Source organism: Gopherus evgoodei, chromosome 2 (assembly GCF_007399415.2).
Source record: "Gopherus evgoodei ecotype Sinaloan lineage chromosome 2, rGopEvg1_v1.p, whole genome shotgun sequence".
NCBI classification, from domain to species: domain Eukaryota; kingdom Metazoa; phylum Chordata; order Testudines; family Testudinidae; genus Gopherus; species Gopherus evgoodei.
Window position 1 is genome coordinate 280,842,195 of NC_044323.1, and position 18,467 is coordinate 280,860,661.

Here is an 18,467-nt window from a genome sequence, read left to right on the forward strand (position 1 = left end):
AGTTTTGACCATATGCCAGGCTGGAAATGTCAGATCTAAGATATTCATTCTAAGAACCTTTCAAGAGAAATTAGTCTCCGATCTTCACTTCAGCAGGACCTTTGTTTCCTGGCTCTTTTAACTTTCAACTTTAAAATATCAATCTTCTTAAATAGGGAAAACACCTATAAAAAACATGAACATGGGTTCATACCCATAGTATCTGTATAGCTCGTATCTTCATGGTGATGCCAATGTATGTGTTTAATTTCAAAATCTAATTCTATTCCTTTTTAATTGAAAAATTACTTTATCCTTGAAAAAGTAAAAGTTCTATTCGAGAGACAAGATGGATGAGCTAATCTTTTAATGGACCAACATCTTTCGAGAAAGATGAGCTTTGAAGCTATGCAAAGCTTAATTTTCACTATCAGAAGTTAGTCCAAAAAAAATTACATTTTCCATCTAGTCTGTCTCAGACCTTGTGACCAACATGACTACAACACTGCAAACAAAATTCTATTTAGAAATTTGTGCTTAAGAACATAAGAACGACCGTACCGGGTCAGACCAAAGGTCTATCCAGCCCAGTATCTGTCTACCGACAGTGACCAATGCCAGGTGCCCCAGAGGAAGTGAACCTAACAGGCAATGATCAAGTGATCTCTCTCCTGCCATCCATCTCCATCCTCTGACAAACAGAGGCTTGGGACACCACTCCTTACCTTGTGCTTAAGATTTTATTTTAATAATTTTTGTACAAACATCGATTGTGGTAATTTCTACTTCCATATCCTCATCTGTTGACCACCCTGCCATTACCCTTAAGCTCCTCATTATATTTATTAAAAACTGAATCAAATTATTTGCTTACATGTTGGACCATGCCTAGATTCTTTAATCTCCGCCCTGTTCTCAGTGCTTAGCTGTCCTACTTCTTGTTTCCTTGAAGTGTTTTATAGCATGCATATTTTCTTTCTTTCTCTGAGATGATTAATTGATTCTGCATTATATTGTGACTTGATCAACCTTGAAAAAAGTATTACACTGAAGATAGGTTAATATGCCCTAGTTTGCATGATCTATTTTCACATTTGTTGTATTAGTGGTATTACAATCTAAGAAGCAAAGTGCATGACATTTGGGCAATTCTGTACAGACCTGCTGATTTGTGGTCTAGAGACTCTTATGACATGGTTTTTAGAAAGGCGTGAGATTTCAAGGTGCTGACTCGGTAGTAGGAAAGGAGAAATGCTGTCGGAAGGAAATACAATCAGTGAGTTGAAAGAAATAAGTAAACCAGGATAAAAATGTATATGAGGGAATCAAGAGCAACGCTGGGGAGTGAGACGAAGGGTTGATGGCAGGAAAGTAGAGCAGCCAGCAGAACTGAGTAAAGGAATGTAATTGGAGAAGGAAAGAACTGGAGGTAATTGAATATTTCTATATAATGGATTGAAACTCTCTTAAGAGACCATCGAGAAGATGAAACCTGCATTGGGGATTCATTTGAATTGTTCGGTAGATTTGAAAGATGTCACAGCATATTCTTAATGTGCTATGTGTGAGATAGATGAGAAGTTGAGATCTGCTGCTGAAATTTTTAGTTTATTTCTTTAAAAAATAACAAAAACAAAACAAACAACTTATTGCAACTGGAAGTCTGAGATCCAGACTAACCTATTGCCTTTGGAGCAGCCTGCAGCCATACCATGCTAAGCTGTTAGCATATCTGGTCTCTCAAGATATGGATGGCTGGATTGGGCTAGCCTGAGTCAGCCTTTCCAACTTGTGGCCCATCCTAAGGAAAATGAAGGTGCTGTAGAAGCTGTGGTGCCAGTTTAGTAGCTGTCACTTTTCCTTTGTCTATATTAAATCCTCTAGCAATGGTGAAGTGAAGATGATGAGCACAGGCTCATTCCATCTTCTGCTCTTTAGTGCCATCCAGACTGTATTGGGAGTAACTCGGCCGCAGAACAAATTTAATTTTTTCTTTGTTCTGACAATGCTGATACAGACACCTGCTTAAGGTAAGAGTAAGCAACAGGTCTGTAGTCTTAGTCTGAACCTTTCTTCTTGGTGAATTACACAAGAAACCAGCCATTTCACTTTCAGCTATGGATGGGCAGTAAAAGTACACAAAGTCAGTGAGGTGTTGGTTCCTAGATGCCTGAAAGAGAATAAATGACTGTCCTGTTAATTCTGGATCACAGAAAAAAGAAGAGTTATTTTCTTTTTCAGGATTTCTGTAAACAGTGCATCTTTGTCTTGCGATTTTCAAGATCAGTAATTTATACATTTGATATCTGTTAAAATACTAGTCTGTCTTTTGTGATCCTTACCGAATGACAGTCATACAATCTGCCTAATCTTCCTTCTCAACCTCTGCATGATATGTTAAGATATTTTCTGTGACATAATAAAATTTGTAAAGAATTTGACATAGAGGTTTCTAAACTGAGACACTTATAAAAATATTTGTAGGACAAAGTTCTGAGAAAAATGAAAATAAAATTTGCTGGGATGCCTTGTGTGACATGATGGTGAAGTTCATGTCTGCTTGCACCTCCCCATATTCACTGGTATTTTGACAAAAGTTGCCAACTTTGTCAAAAAGATGATATTATAGTTGTTTGGATTAGGGTAGAAAATTCGGACTTTGACTGCTGAAGCTTATAAAACTAAAATGGAGAGCTTTCGTTTGTCATGTAACCATGCCTATAAATTATAAATCTTTTATTTCATGGTCCTGAGCAAAAACCTAGCATTTTTCACATAACAAAAGATTCTCAGGTGAGTGAGTCATCTGGTTGAAGTAAAGCTCTGATTTTATTACCAGGAGGATAACACTGAATGACTTTTTTTTCTAAATTACTGTGTTAGTAAAAAGATTTTCAACTGTTGAGTATTTTGCAGCTTTACGGGCAGATACATTAGCTGAAACCAACTGAGCACCATTTGATCTGACCAAGGGCGAATCTGAACTTGTATCAGGATTTAATGTTGAATACGCTGCCGGCCCATTGGCCCTATTCTTTCTAGCAGAATACTCAAACATCCTAATACACCTCAACATTAATCTTATTCTCTAGCATTATCAGTGCATGAACACTAGGCCAATGAGATATTACACAAATATCCAGCAACATCTCATGTACAATTCTCACCACAGCCCTAGCCATTAAACTAGGACTAGCCCCATTCCACTTTTGACTACCAGAAGTACTTCATGGAACCACTACAGCCTTAATCTTAACTACCTGAGAAAAACTAGCGCCACTATCCCTACTGGTAATAACCGCCCAATCTATAAACACGCCACTAATACTGACATTAGGATTAACATCTACCATTATTGGAGGATGAAATGGACTAAACCAAACCCAATTACGAAAAATTATAGCATTCTCCTCTATCGCCCATCTAGGATGAATAGCCACAATCCTTACTTTATCCCCCAAACTCATACTGCTCACATACATCATTATAACTTCTACAATATTCTTAATAATCAAACTCCTAGAAACAAACAAAATTTCCATTAACAACATCATCATGGACAAAGCTCCCAACACTAAACACCACAATAATACTCACCCTTATGTCATTAGCAGGTCTACTGCCACTAACAGGATTCATGCCCAAATGATTAATTATTCAAGAACTAACTAAACACCACACATTCGTCAATGCCACTATAATGGCCCTTTTATCACTACTTAGCCTATTCTAGCTATGAATCTCATACTACGCAACCATTACATTATCCCCAAATTCTACCAACTATTCACAACAATGACGACACAAAACCAATCAAAAACATTATTTAGCCCCAATGACCACATTATCCCTTGTCCTACTTACAATTGTACCCACCTTACTGACCATTATTTAGAAACTTAGGATTGGACCTATAAAACCAGGGGCCTTCAAAGCCCCAAACAAGAGATAAAACCTCTTAGTTTCTGATAAGACCTATAAGACACTCTCTTATATCTCATTAATGCAACTCAAACACTTTAATTAAGCTAAGGCCTTACTAGAGAAATGGGCCTTGATCCCATAACAATTTAGTTAACAGCTAAACACCCAATCCAGCGGGCTTTTGCCTACTATTCCCACTCTATAAAAAGCGGGAAAACCCCGACACCGATAAAAGTGTAGCTTCAGATTTGCAATTTGACATGAATTTCACGATGGAGTTTGATAAGAAGAGGAATTAAACCTCTGTAAAAAGATCTACAGCCCAACGCTTAAACACTCAGCCATCTTATCTGTGTTTTTAAGCCGCTGATTTTTTTCTACTAACCATAAAGACATGGGCACCCTGTACTTGATTTTCGGGGCCTGAGCAGGAATAGTAGGCACAGCATTAAGCTTATTAATCCACGCAGAACTAAGCCAACCAGGGACCCTCCTAGGGGATGACCAAATTTACAATGTCATTGTTACAGCCTATGCCTTTATCACAATTTTCTTCATAGTTATACCAATTATAATTGGAGGCTTTGGAAAGTGACTTGTACCATTAATAATTGGAGCAATGAACCATAACAAGTTTTCACATCTATGGCTGCAGTTGTCATTATGCACCATTCATGAGTTCTTATGTTTCAGGTCTGAGGCTGATTGAAGACTTTTTTTCCTAATAGCCATTCAGTACGCATTTCAAGACTGCTTAAGATAATAGCATTGAATAGACCTGTCATAAACAGATGGTTAAGGGTTAATGCCTCTTTAACGTGTAGAGAGTTAAAAAGTTCACCTAGCCTAGCTAACACCTGACCAGAGGAACCAATGGGGGAACAAGATGTTTCAAAAGGAAGGAGGGATGTTTTTCCTTTATTTGGAGTTTCAGTTTCAGCCGGAGTGAAAAGGATCAAGGAACCAGCCTCTTATCAGAGTAGTAAGTTTTAGAAAGGAATAAATAGGTTTTATGTTTATTTCTTTGTAACCTCTCTTATGCGATTAGAGGTAGAATCAGATTGAGTATTTGGGTATTTTTTTGTGTAACTAAATTTGTGCCCAGGGGAACATCCTCTGTGTTTTGAATCTGTTATCTGTGAGAGTAGCTGGTATGCTAATCTCTCCCAGAGGGTTTTCTTTTACCTTTCTTTTCTTTAATTAAAAGCTTTTTCTTAATACCTGATTGATTTTTCCTTGTTTTTAGAACCAAGGGGATTGGATCTGGACTCACCAGGGATTGGTGGGGAAGGGGGGGGGGGATGGTTAATTTCTCCTTGTTTTAAGATCCAAGGGGTTTGGATCTGTGTTCACCAGGGAATTGGTGAAGTCCCTCAAAACTACCCAGGGAAAAAAGTAATGGTTGGGGGATGGTGGCAGCGATACCAGATCTAAGCTGGTAATTAAGCTTAGAAGTGTCCATGCAGGTCCCCACATCTGTACCCTAAAGTTCAGAGTGGGGAAGGAACCTTGACAAGATCTTATTTAGAACTGTCTACATTCATTTATAGTGATTTCTTTTAACTTCTGACTTGTAGCAAACAATTACTGATCAACTCAGAATGTGGTGACAATCATATGTCTTCATGGAAAGTTTTGTGGAGTCTCCCATCAAGTTCAACAGATGAGTTGCAGTAACATATTATAGGTCCTGAGATGAGTCCAAAGACCAATTTTGGGCCTGCATCCTTGTCTGCAAGCTTTCCACCATATGAAAGTGCAGCCCCGCAGGGAAGGATGGAAAGTTTAAACTCCTTTAATTATCTTAGCATAATGTTGTTGGCTTCTGCCATTTTTTCTAATTTTATCCTGAGTTTAAAAAAGTTGCAGCAAACTGTTCCAGTGCAAGCAGAGAAGAAACACTAACCTCCCACTACCATTGTTTACTTTTCAGCATATTCCTGAAAAATAAATCAAAATAGAAAAATAAAAATAAATTAAAAAAATAAATGGGAAAGTGTGAAGTTTAAAAAATTTCATGCATGGTTTGCAAAGGAAATATTTTTTAAAAAAATCTATAATCACTGATGCTACTGGATGCCAGAAAGCTTTAGAAGCAGTTAGTTAATTTAAATATTGGAGTATTTAGTTAGGATTAGAATTTCTTATTATTAAAGCAGTCCATATAGTCCTTATAGTAAAAAATAAGATTAAAACATGTAATTTGTGGAGGAAACATGAAAAATTCCATGGAGGAAACATGCTTATAAGCAACTAGAATAAGCTTGCCAGAGTGCTATTTTTTCCACTGGTTAGTGAATGAGATCATTGCAGTGAATCTCTTCTTTAGCAGTAATCTCAGTTAAATAGATGTTTGTGGTTTGCTCTGGGTACCATTGAATATGAAGTTGAATTCAACTTCTCTGTATGGATATTGAAAGTTCTGTATGATCCTAGCTTCTTAAGAGATCAGTACTCTCTTCTTGTCCATGATTTCTCACAACTGCTGAACTCTAGTTGTATGCTGAAAATTTTGGCCAGTGAGGAAAACTAGTTAGTGCCAGAGACTCAGCTTTTACAGGAGCTGGAAATATACTAGGGAACTCACTCCCAGGAGAGAGAAGAATGACCGTGAAACAAACTACACCTCTACCTCGATATAACGCTGTCCTCAGGAGCCAAAAAATCTTACCGCTTTATAGGTGAAACCGTGTTATATCGAACTTGCTTTGATCCACCGGAGTGCGCAGCCCAGCCCCTCTGGAGCACTGCTTTACCGCGTTATATCCACATTCGTGTTATATCGGGTCGCATTATATTGAGGTAGAGGTGTACTGGTACTTTCAGAATTCACTGCAAACCTCTTTTCTTCAGTTTTTCCCTCAGTTTCTTCATAAACACAAAACACATCCATTCACACACAAACATGAACAAGCAAACAGAACCTATACACTAATCAAGTTGTTTTTTTCAAGACTAGGAAGGACGGAGACTGTTGCTTCTATTTTTAATTCTTGGGAGGCATTTAGGCTGATTGGGAGGGGCCATAAAAGAGCCTAGGTAATATCAGAATAACAGTGAGTAAGTGGAGACACACTCTTTGTTCCGATTGTGAATGAAGAGATCTTCTCTGTCAAAACTGTAAGATTTTGACACAGGTTCTTATAGGTAAGAGGCCAGGAAAAAAACTCTGGCATGTGATAGAGGCACAATTTTTTTTTTTTTTACTTACATGTTTTTTTAACTAAAGGAGAAAAATGCTATTTGGCTGTTCCAAACTTCTTTGTAGCTGTCTTAACTTAAAAAGCAAATCCTAAAACTTGCAGTGTGCATTAATTAAGCCTTTTATGTTAAAGCCAGGTTAAATTTGTTAAGATGTTTCTGTTCATGGATTTCAGTTAAATATTTCACTTTGTTATATAACTTTTCATTACACCAAATTCAATGGATTGGGGTTTGACTCTTGTGATTTGCAGTATAATGGGATTTAGTCATGTAGTCAGCTTTTTGGACAAACTAAGCTGCAATCTCCAAGCTGTTAAGTATTTTTTACTCTGTAAAACTGAGTAGTCAATAATTAGAATACCATTCAAATCTAGCATGGTTAGATTTATAATAGTTTTGAAGAGGCTTCTAAAAGCACTTCAGTGGATGTTTCTTTTAGTCTACCACAAGTGACTATCATGTGGGAGACAAAAGGATAAAATAATGCAAGGACATAGGAATGCATTTTTAAAAAAAAACTCTTCTAAATATTTAACCATAAGTGGAATTTCTACTCAAACAGTCTTCGCTGCACCAAGGCATCTATGAGAAGAGTCTTTATAATGGATTTAAATTTAGTAATACCCTCATAAGAACATAAGAATGGCCATACTGGGTCAGACCAAAGGTCCATCTAGCCCAGTATCCTGTCTTCTGACAGTGGCCAATGCCAGGTGCTTCAGAGGGAATGAACAGAACAGGTAATCATCAAGTTATTGTCCCCTGTTGCCCATTTCTAGCTTCTGGCAAACAGAGGGTAGGGACACCATCCCTGCCCATCCTGGCCAATAGCCATTGATGGACCTTGTGACACTGCACCCCATATTCTTCGCAGTGATTTTATTATTATATGATTATGACCTAATTATATTGTATTTTATGCAAGATAAGTCATGTGAGGTGGACATGTTATGAGTTGTTGAATTTGATTACCCTGTTTGTATGCATGTATCATTTTTGTATATGAAGTTATGAATATTGACTATGTATCTGTATTCCAAATGTAAAGTTACACGTGGGTAACGTCCACTAGACAAGATACTTTCAGTCTAGATAGTGGGTGGGGAAGGGCCTATTCGAGGCAGTGGGCTATTAGGAAAAAATGATAGGCCTTAGGAAAAGCTTATCTACCACCTGGTGAGCTTTCCTGTGAATGCTCCAGACTGCCTGTGAGTGATGGCTGCTATAACTCTACAAGAACATGATGAGACCGCATCTTGGGATGTCACTATTTTTCCACAGACTGGTCTGGGAACGAAGCTTTGGAACAAAGGGTTCCCACCATATGCAAAAGCTATGTAAAGCAGGGAGTGACATCGTTGGTCTTAACTCCTCACACAAGAAGATGCCTAAAAACACTTGAGGAACAAAGACTGAACTGGGGGAAGTGCTAGACCCTGGCTAAGGGGATTTCTAGCCTGTGAATGATACACCTGGGGATTTCAAGCTATAAAGCAAGTGCAACTTGCCCCTTAAAAATTTGCAGCCTGCTTGTATAATTTCTTAGGGTGAGAATCTGCTATTCATATTCAATCTATTTAGTATATTAAGTTTACTTTGCGTTTTTTTGTTTATTTGTCAGGTAGTCTGCTTTGATCTGTTTGCTATCACTTATAATCACTTTATCTTTGCTTTATCTAAACCAGTGTTTGGGAATCACCCCTCAGGGGCAAAAGGCTGTTGCATATTCCTCTCCACGTTAAGGGAGGGGGCAAATTTTATGAGTTTATGCTATACAGTTCCCTATGCAGTGCAAGATGGTATAATTTTGGGTTTATACTCCAGAGGGGGGGGTATGTACCTGAGGAGCTGGGAATAGCTTTCCCATGCAGGGGCTGGTCAGAGTGCCTGCTTGTAACTGCAGCTGGGTGTGTCTCTACCTGTACGTATGCTGGTGAAAGTGCAGGCTTGGAGGGCTTTGTAGCTTGTCACATCAGTACGGTGTGAGAAGGAGCCCAGGCTGGTGGGTCAGGGAGCTCAGTAGTACGCCAGTTCCATGTGATACCCTGGGGGAACCCGTCACAGACCTATCGTCTATGTATTCATCTAGTTCTTGTTTAAACCCTGTTATAGTCTCGACCTTCACAACATCCTCTGGCAAGCAGTTCCGCAGGTTGATTGTGCATTGTATTGCAAAATACTTCATTTTGTTTGTTTTAAATCTGCTGCCTATTAATTTCAGTTGGTGAACCCCTAGTTCTTGTGTTATGAGAAGGAGTAAATAACACTTCCTTATTTACTTTCTCCACACCAGTCATGATTTCATAGACCTCTTTCATATCCCCCCTTAGTCGTCTCTTTTCCAAGCTGAAAAGTCCCAATCTTCGTAATCGTTCCTCATATAGAAACTGTTCCATATACCGCCTTTGCTTAAACTATAAGGTGTTATATACAGGTAGCTCTAATGTGATTAGTCTCCTGACTTTTAATAGGTGTCCCTGTCCTAAAAATTTAATATTCTTGTTTAAAAGTCTGTTTTTTAAGGCTTTCTTATTAGCCAGGAATTTATTTAAAAATATGATAAACTTGCTAAATATACTAAAAGAAATCCAAATTGGTTTGATACTACCACTGTAAAGTGATATACAGCTGCAGAATTAGCACAGGTTTTCCTGAACTAGACTATTTCTCTCTCCTGTCATCTCTCATACAAATGGAAGGCTATACATTGTATGAAAGTTTGATTTAATGAGTCTAGTCATGTCAACTCATTCATACTATATCGTGTGTACAGTGGTGGTGCTAACAGAATTTGATACTTGGGTTGTCCCGTGTTTGGTAGCTTTATGTTTATGTCACACGGAGAGCTGATTAGATACTTTTACAGTCTTCTAGTACATTACATGAATACTGCTAAACTGAGCTGAAAAGATACAGAACTGTTGAAAAAGGACAGCTAAAAAGAATAGAATAAGTGGAAAGTAACCTCGCATACAGGATGAGGCAATACGTTGAAGTTCCGACAGTTGAACAGGAAAATACCTATGACTACAATCCTGCATGGGAGCCAAGTCCATTTATGCATTTGGGTAGGTGGGGAAAAAAATCACTTACTATTTTGATGTTATGCAACATTTCTCACTGTATGGTTTGTAGAATGTTTTTTTATTTAAAAAACAAAAGAGAATGCTCTTAGTACATACTTAACATGTAGACTATGAAATCTTGATTTCAGAGGATATATATTTGAATACTAGGAAAATGTGTACTGTTTAAGCTAGTGTTAATCTACTTTGTAAAACTTTTACATGGAATATAATGTACTGATATAGCTTTTTCCACTGACCTAACTTCAAGTTTCATATATTTATGTGCTTATGAATATTCTTTTCCCCATTCTATTTTTTGCCATAAGCAAACCAGTTCAGGGCACAAAAGCATGCCAGAATCTTTTTCTTTGTTCCTGTTGCTCAGATGGTAAAATGTAATAAATACAACACAATTGAAAGATACTGTGGGAAATCTGCAATGGGGAAAAGGTAAAATGGACATCTTTCAAGTCTACTGTACTACTATGTTTAGTTTGGCAAATTCATTTGGTTGAACAAAATTCAGTGTGGTGAATATCCTCCCCACAAAGGGCAGCAATTGTGTCCTGCTTGTCACATGTTCTGGCTGCCAGAATGAGTCAGCAGAACAGCTCATAAATAAATGTCAAGATCAAATCCTCTGTTATTCTACATTCAGATTATATAGCTTCAGTTGTGAAAAACACTGTTTTTAGGCTTGCTGTTGTAGTTCTTGGTATAGAAGAGATGCCTTTGGTACTGAGCTTTTAATTTGGCCTTTCTTGACAGTAAATGGAAGAAAGGGAAACAAGTATGTGAAAGATGATTAAAAGAGAAAATCTTTATTGGAATGAACAGTATTTTCATTAACTGTAAACATTTGAATAGCTGTATGGCAAATATGTATTGAGATAGTTAGTTATTTGAAATACAGATAAATACAGAAAACAATCTCAAATTATTTTGCTAAAGTGTGGGGCCCAAACTTGGATACTCACCTCCAGCTGAGGTGCTGAATAGAGCAGAACCATTACTTCCCATATCTTACATATGACACTTGGTTAATACACCCCATAATATTTGCCTTTTTCACAGTTACATCGAGCTGTTGACTCATATTCAATTCGTGATGCACTACAACCCCCAGATTCTTTTCAGCAGTACTACTACCTAGGTAGTTATTAGCCATTTTTAGATGTGTATTGGGTTTTTCTTTCCTAATAGTAGTACTTTGCACTTGCCTTTATTGAATTTCATCTTGTTGATTTCAGAACAATTCTCCAATTTTCAAGGTCATTTTGAATTCTAATCCTGTCCTCCAAGTACTTGCAACTCCTCCCATTTTGGTGTCATCCACAAATTTTATAAGCATGCTCTCCACTCCATTAGCCAAGTCATTAATGAAAATGGACAGATCCCTGCGGGACTCCACTAGATACTTCCTCCCAGTTTGACAGCGAAGTGTTCATAACACTCTGAATACTGTCTTTTAACCAGTTGTGCACCCACCTTGTGGTAATTTCATGTAGACCACATTTCCCTAGTTTGCTTGTGATGATCTTTGCTTCAAATTTTTAGTATTCTATATGTACCTGATTTAGCCAGCTGTTGCAAATTCAGTCTTGTTCCCTTTTTTAATCAATATCAAATATTACAAAATGTTGTACTGTACAAAACAGGTTTCTTTAAGATATTTGTAGATGTCTTTTTAAAAAAAATCATGTAAATCACTTGGTTAATATTTAGATGTGGTGCTGTGGAGGATTCTTGTGAAATGTAGAAAGTTTTTCCTCAGTCCTATAGTGAAGTAATATTTCTGTTCTCATCCCTATCTGGTGCTGTGGAAATTATTATACTGTGTTTTAAACTATGTATTCATGAATGAATCAAAAGACTGATGAAAGTAGACTGAAGGACCAAGTGCTTCAAAACAAATTGTTGTAAGTTTCACAAGTTACATAAGATAAAAACAATAAATTAAATTGTCAGAAAATGGGCATAACTGAAATTGAATGGAAAGTTTAATTATTAGGAGGGAGAGAAGAGGTGGATAGGGTAACAGTATCTAGTGCTGTACAGTCTCTGTAATGGAGAGGGATACAGCAAAATTAGACAAGGAGTTGTGTATCTATTACAGCTCCTCTTGACTGGTAGAAAGCAAGAGTGGAAAATTCCTGACCAGTTATTGAGTTTGAAACCAGCGGATAGCTTATACTTGGACCTCCCATACATCTTGTTGAACGATAAATGTGGCTAAAAATGACACAGGTTTCTCAGTTGCATAGAGATCCAAATATTGAGTAAAGTCGTACAACTACAGATATAACCTTCAACATACACACCTATCCCCTCGTAAACACTGTCCCTACCCCCAAACAAATGAACTGCAGTCATCAAGGTAGTAACAAGAGATTCTTAAGTCTGTTTTGTTTTAAGGTGGGTGTCATTTTCCCTTAGCAACCTTGATGTTTTAGCAAAGTTTTTGTATATTTGTGTTAGATGTTAGGAAGGGGATCCAATTGGTAGGCATCTAATCTCCTCTGACATGTTCACTACCCCCATTATATTGCTTGCTGTTTGAGTAGGTATTGTTTTTTTGAGATTTGAGAGGCAGGCTCCCACTGATTTTTGTGGACAATTACTAATATTCGCTTATCTCTAAATGGCTCCTTTGCTTCAGAGCTGCTCTACTGTGGATCTGGGACTTGACCAATGGGTTGGAATCACATCATATCTGACCCATTTCTGGAATAATTTAAAACTAGATTAGATAAAGTGCTTAAAAATACTGCAGGGAATAAATCTGCACTGGTAGAGGAATGTACCAGATGGCTAGCTGGCTATATTCCATTTTTGATTTTAAATGTGCATTATTCCTTTAATTGATGTTTCTTGTCGTGTAAGTTATAATGAGTTTTTATTCCTTTGAACAATCTGGTTGTGCTCAACCCCAGAAAAAAATGAACTATACCTAACCCATATCCTCTTGTCTTTGTGAACAGGAAATGTGATGTGTGTTGCTTATTTTGATAGAGAGACTGCATAGTTTAATCTAAGACTCTTTTGATGTATCTGAATAGAACATCGTCAGTGCAGTTGACAGTGGAGAAGGGGCAAGAAGATGGAGGACCAGGCATTTTTAAAAGTGTAGTTTCATTTAGTTGTCTTAATAGCCTACAAATGATTGAAAGACTAAATAAAGCCCAGTTCCCTCAGCCTTTCCTCATCAGTCATGTGCCCCAGCCTTCTAATCATTTTCTTACCTTCTTTCCAGTTTGTCCACATCCTTTCTGTAGTGGGGAACTCAAAACTGGACACAAAACTCCAGATGTGGCCTCCCTAGTGCCAAATAGAGGAGAATAATCACGTCGCTCAATCTGTTGGCAGTGCTCCTACTAATGCAGCCCAATATGCCGTTGGCTTTCTTGGCAGCAGGGGCACACTGTTTATTCATATCCAGCTTCTCGTCAACTGTAAACCCCAGGTCCTTTTCTGAAGAACTGCCGCTTAGCCAGTCGGTCCCTAACCTGTAGCAGTGAATGGGATTCTTCCTTCCTAAGTGAAGGGCTCTTCATTTGTCATTCTTGAACTTCATCAGATTTCTTTTGGCCCAATCCTCCAATTTGTCTAGGTCACTCTGGACTGTATCCCTACCCTCCAGCGTATATACCTCTCCCCCTCAGCTTAGTGTCATCCGTGAACTTGTTGATAGTGCAATCCATCCCATCATCCAGATCATTAATGAAGATGTTGAATAAAACCGACCCCAGGACAAACCTCTGGGGTACTCTGCTTGATACCGGCTGTCTACTAGACATTGAGCTGTTCCTTACCATCTGACCCCGATGATCTAGCCAGCTTTCTATCCACCGTATTTTCCCCCTAGATCCCTAAATGGTGGACCTATGGCAAAATCTGTCTGGGGATTGGTCCTGCTTTGAGCCGGTTGGACCCCCCTGAGTCAGCAAGTTAGAGCACTATAAAATATAAGTGCAGACAAGCCCTTATAACCTAGGGATGCAGAAAAACATCATACCCTTCATTTCAGTCTTTGGGGGGCAACTGCACTGGGGCTGAAAAAGTGGTAAATAGTGGAATTTACCCACCTAGCTGAGTTGCTTCCCCCTTCTGCTGCAGAGATTATAATAGCTGCTAGTTGTAATCTCTCTGCTTTTCCTGGAGATGCTTTTATGTGTGAGTGTAGGAGTCTCTAACTTTCCCCACAGTCCACTCCTTCACTTACTGGCTATTGGGGGGAAAAAACTGCTGTTCTAAAAGGTGGATTTAGGGAGGAAACTGCCAATGCTCCCTCCTGGCAGCAGATCAAGAGGTTATTGTGAGGAGGTGGTTTCGCTGCTTGACTGCCTCTATTTAATCCAGATGCTATGTGTCTTGCCCCACTGCTCCAGATGAAAGTTTTTAACTTTTCAGGCCCTGGAGTAGGGTAGGCCCATGCTCTACAATTCTTTATGCCAATGCACATCATCTTCTGGTGGAACCTGTTATCTTTCTGGCAGATACTTCTTCCTAAGGAAAACATGAGAAGATGTGCAAAAAATGAGCTATATTTTTTGTTTGACTCACTTTACATAAATGACAGTTTTCTTGAAAGTGAGGTTGCAGAGTATAGTTACCGTTTAACTTTGCAGCTGTTTTTTCCTGTATGTGTAGCCCACACACCTCCTGGGTATGGCGCTTTGTCCCCCTCTAGTAGCACCAATACTACTTAGCTAATACTGTAGCAGACTCAATCTCTAAGAGCCATGTGGCTTTGGCTTATGCAGTAGAGTTTCATGCACTTATCTTCAGAGGTCCCAGGTTTGATCTTGCCGACGACCTGGGTCTGTTAGTGTGACGCATGCTTGTAGTCTTCCTCTCTTAAATGACTCTATACAGCTTCTAAAATATTCACCTTCTAATAACCTGGTTTTATTTTGTTTTTTGGCAAATGTTTTTCCAGGAGTATGCTGTTGCTGTGCTGCTTTGCGCCCTCGTTACAAACGTCTAGTGGATAACATATTCCCCGAAGACCCCAAAGTAAGTAATAATTTAATTAAACCTTAACCAAAATTCTGAATTTGAATCTTCTTTGTTTGCTAAAATATTGTAACAGAAATAGTAATATTTTGTAACTAACATACTTTCTGGAGAAGGAAAGGCATTAACTTTGTCATCTGCCAGAGCATTCTCCAGTAAGAGAGAAAACTGAAAAGTTGTCATCCAACTGTTTGGATCACAAATATTTGATATTAAACAGGATTTTTGTTCAGATATGACCACACGTTTGAATGTGTTTCCTTTTCTCTGTATGCCTAGCAATTCTTTATTTTGTGTCTTTTTGAAATATGTAGTTTGGTTCACCCAGTGGATTATGATCCAATTGTTTTTCATCTTTAGTTGTCCATATGTGTTGGTTTATTGTGACTTCATTTGAATACACAGAGTAGAAACCCTTTTATACCATGTTCCTTGAAAATATAGTTCCTTGTTAAGTACTGATGGTGCTAAATATCTTATACAGCTGAATGTTTGAAACTAGTCCGGAGTTTCTGTAAATGGTGGAAGATCACTTTCAATGTCATATCAGATTTGTACTACTTTTTTATTTTTTCTTAAAAATGAAGGATATAAACAGTATGGAGTCATGGGTAGGTCCGGCATATGTCTGAGAGAATGTGCAGCATGTATGTTCTTCCTAGAAGATCTGCTATTATCACTGTGGGCTAGCTATCTAAGTTTTTTGTAAAATATGGGCTCTAGGGTAGAGTTGTTCTTTTCTGTGGATCTGATATCTTCAAAGCATGGATTTTTTTTCAAGAGGAAATAGTCATTCAGACGTAAATTCTGTTGACCTACAAGAGGGCAATACTGATGGTCTCTTTTCCATATACAGTCATAGAAACCAAATACTTCTTTAAACATGTTTGGTACTGTTAGTAGAGAGAGACGTCTCTGAACATCTAAAGTCAGACTAGCCTTACTAGTGCTGTGTGTGCTCTCAAAAGCAGCCCTGATGCAGCAGTCCATCAGAGCCTCCTATTGTGCTGGTGTGTTCACAAGGTGGGGGAGGGCAGGATGTTGTCCAGCCCACAAGTTATGACACCGCGAATGGTTGCACTCCTAACTTTACACGTCAAAATGTTAATTATTGCCTGATATCTAACTGTGATCTATTTAGTCCTCTTGGGCATCTTGATACTAAAGATTTTCCTTTTTCTAATGACTCTTTTAATATATGGTGAACATTCTCTCCTGTGACTGTTCACAAATAAGTTAATCATTCTTGTCAGACTTTGAGAGAAAATACCCTTCTTTTATATCATTAATATTTAATTTGACTTAAATTGTTAGTTGTGAATGAATGAATCTGAAATATTGTTGTTTAAAAACTGTGCTGTTTGCTGAACTGCCAATTAAATTGCTTTGTAGTGTAAAATAAGTTGGATGATAGTAGGCAATCACAGATCAGTTATGCAGCCAGAAAGGGGACTTTAACAGGAGTACAACTTACTGCACCAGTAGCTCTGCAGGAATGTAGTTATTGCTTTCAGGGTTACAGTGTGGCATATCTAATCACATTACTGTATGTTCTTCCATATTCCGTGATCCCAATATTCTCCAATTTATTTAAACATGAAATTATCAAAGTGTAGAAGAAGTGAAGAAAAATTCCTACACAATGATCTGGTCAGTCTCCCCTTGAAGCTGATGCTGGTGTACAAAAAGGAACCACAATTTTAAAGATGATACTCTAGTGGAGGAGGACTGAAACTTCTGGTTGAAGGGGTTGAGGCCCTGAGCGTGGCTAGACTTTCACCTTGATGTCAGTGAGAGAACTGGACAAAAAGCTTAAAAAAAAAAAATCATGAGTAATCCCTTTTTCATTGAAAAAAATTAAGAAAAATGTGTATTGTCTACCAGCTCTAATAGGTTATTCAAATAAGCAATATATTTTAATCCCTGTTTCATCTTGACTCTAAAAATTAACCAATGATAATGCTGAGTACGTTTTGTATGTCAATAACTGTAGTTGGTACTGATATTTCTAACTATCAGGTGGCTTCAGCTCCCTAAACACTAGCTGTAATACAGACAAATATGGAAAGCAGTGGCCTTGTACAGAGAAGAGTCAGAACTGTTAAGGCATGATATTCGAGCAATAAAACTTTTAGACTGCAATTCAGTTGTATAAAAACAATTTTACCCTGAAAGGATTAACTTGACACTCTCACTTTTGAAGTGTTTTTTATTGTAGTAATGGCTTTTTGAAGAACTGTTAAGTAACAGAAATAGGACTTTAGGAAAAATAGTGTGTCTCAAGAATGATATCACAGCTCACCCATAATCTGCCTTTGTTGGAAGGGACAACACTGACAATATACTTCTCTGAGAAGTACTGGGCTTAATCTTTTATTTTGCAATTTCTGTATTTTAGGCCCTGAACAAGCTTGTTAATGAACTATTTAACATATTCTACTAAAATGGAATGTTCTAGTTTGTATTAGCCCAAAACCTGTACTTTGAATTGGAAAAATGTAAGATATTTCAGAAGCTTAAAACTGTTCCTATGAATTAAAAAAACAAAATTTGTCTCATTCTTAGGATGGTCTAGTTAAAGCTGATATGGAGAAGCTGACTTTTTATGCAGTTTCTGCACCAGAGAAGCTGGATCGAATTGGAGCTTACCTAGCAGAGAGACTGAGCAGAGATGTTGTCAGACATCGCTACGGGTAAGGAATTCGGTCACTGTATAAATACAGATGCTGAAAGCTATTTTCCCCTATAATTTTTCTGGTTCATTTTACAAGACAGATAGAGTCAGAACCTTGGCTATTCCTGCTGATGGGCAGGGGATGCTATTATATTTTTATTTTTTAGCCAAAATATATTAAAAGTAAAGTGAATTATGAAGTTATAGGCAATGTTGGATGTGAAAATGACCTGGATTTACAAGTCAAACTTCTAGACTCAGCAGGACATATTTTCCACTATACTAAGAGTGTTTTCATTTAATATATGTGTTAGGATATAGCTATTCAGGCCTGTGTGCAAAGACCTATACTTTAAGAATGTAGGTGTATTCTTATCACTTAGCTAGTTATAGAGGTATAAAAGAAAGAATCAAAGATCACTGTCTGTGTAATGGCCTTCTCTTATTGTGACAGGCTAAGGCCTTCAGCTAAGATGTAGTTAGACCCCCATAAGCTGGGAAGTGTATGGTCACATCCTCACATTCCAAACTAGTCACATTGAAATAGGGTGCTGTTAGGAATACAGTCCTGCCCTGATATTTATCACCTCCAGAGAAAGGGA

General features: G+C 37.9%; 1 protein-coding gene and 1 pseudogene across 4 annotated transcripts in view; both read left to right on the forward strand.

Annotated features, from left to right (window-relative positions):
* EFR3A (EFR3 homolog A) overlaps positions 1-18,467 on the forward strand; it is a 174,594-nt gene that overhangs the window by 54,108 nt on the left and 102,019 nt on the right. For 2 of the 4 annotated variants that reach the window (XM_030553839.1, XM_030553840.1), the window contains exons 4-6: positions 9,974-10,175; positions 15,115-15,191; positions 17,757-17,884. In XM_030553839.1, coding sequence (XP_030409699.1) covers positions 10,085-10,175; positions 15,115-15,191; positions 17,757-17,884 — 296 coding nt within the window. In that variant the 5' untranslated portion in view covers positions 9,974-10,084. The remainder of the gene's footprint in view (positions 1-9,973; positions 10,176-15,114; positions 15,192-17,756; positions 17,885-18,467) is intronic. The other 2 variants (XM_030553841.1, XM_030553843.1) reach the window with 1 other exon arrangement.
* LOC115647116 lies at positions 3,055-3,778 on the forward strand (annotated as a pseudogene).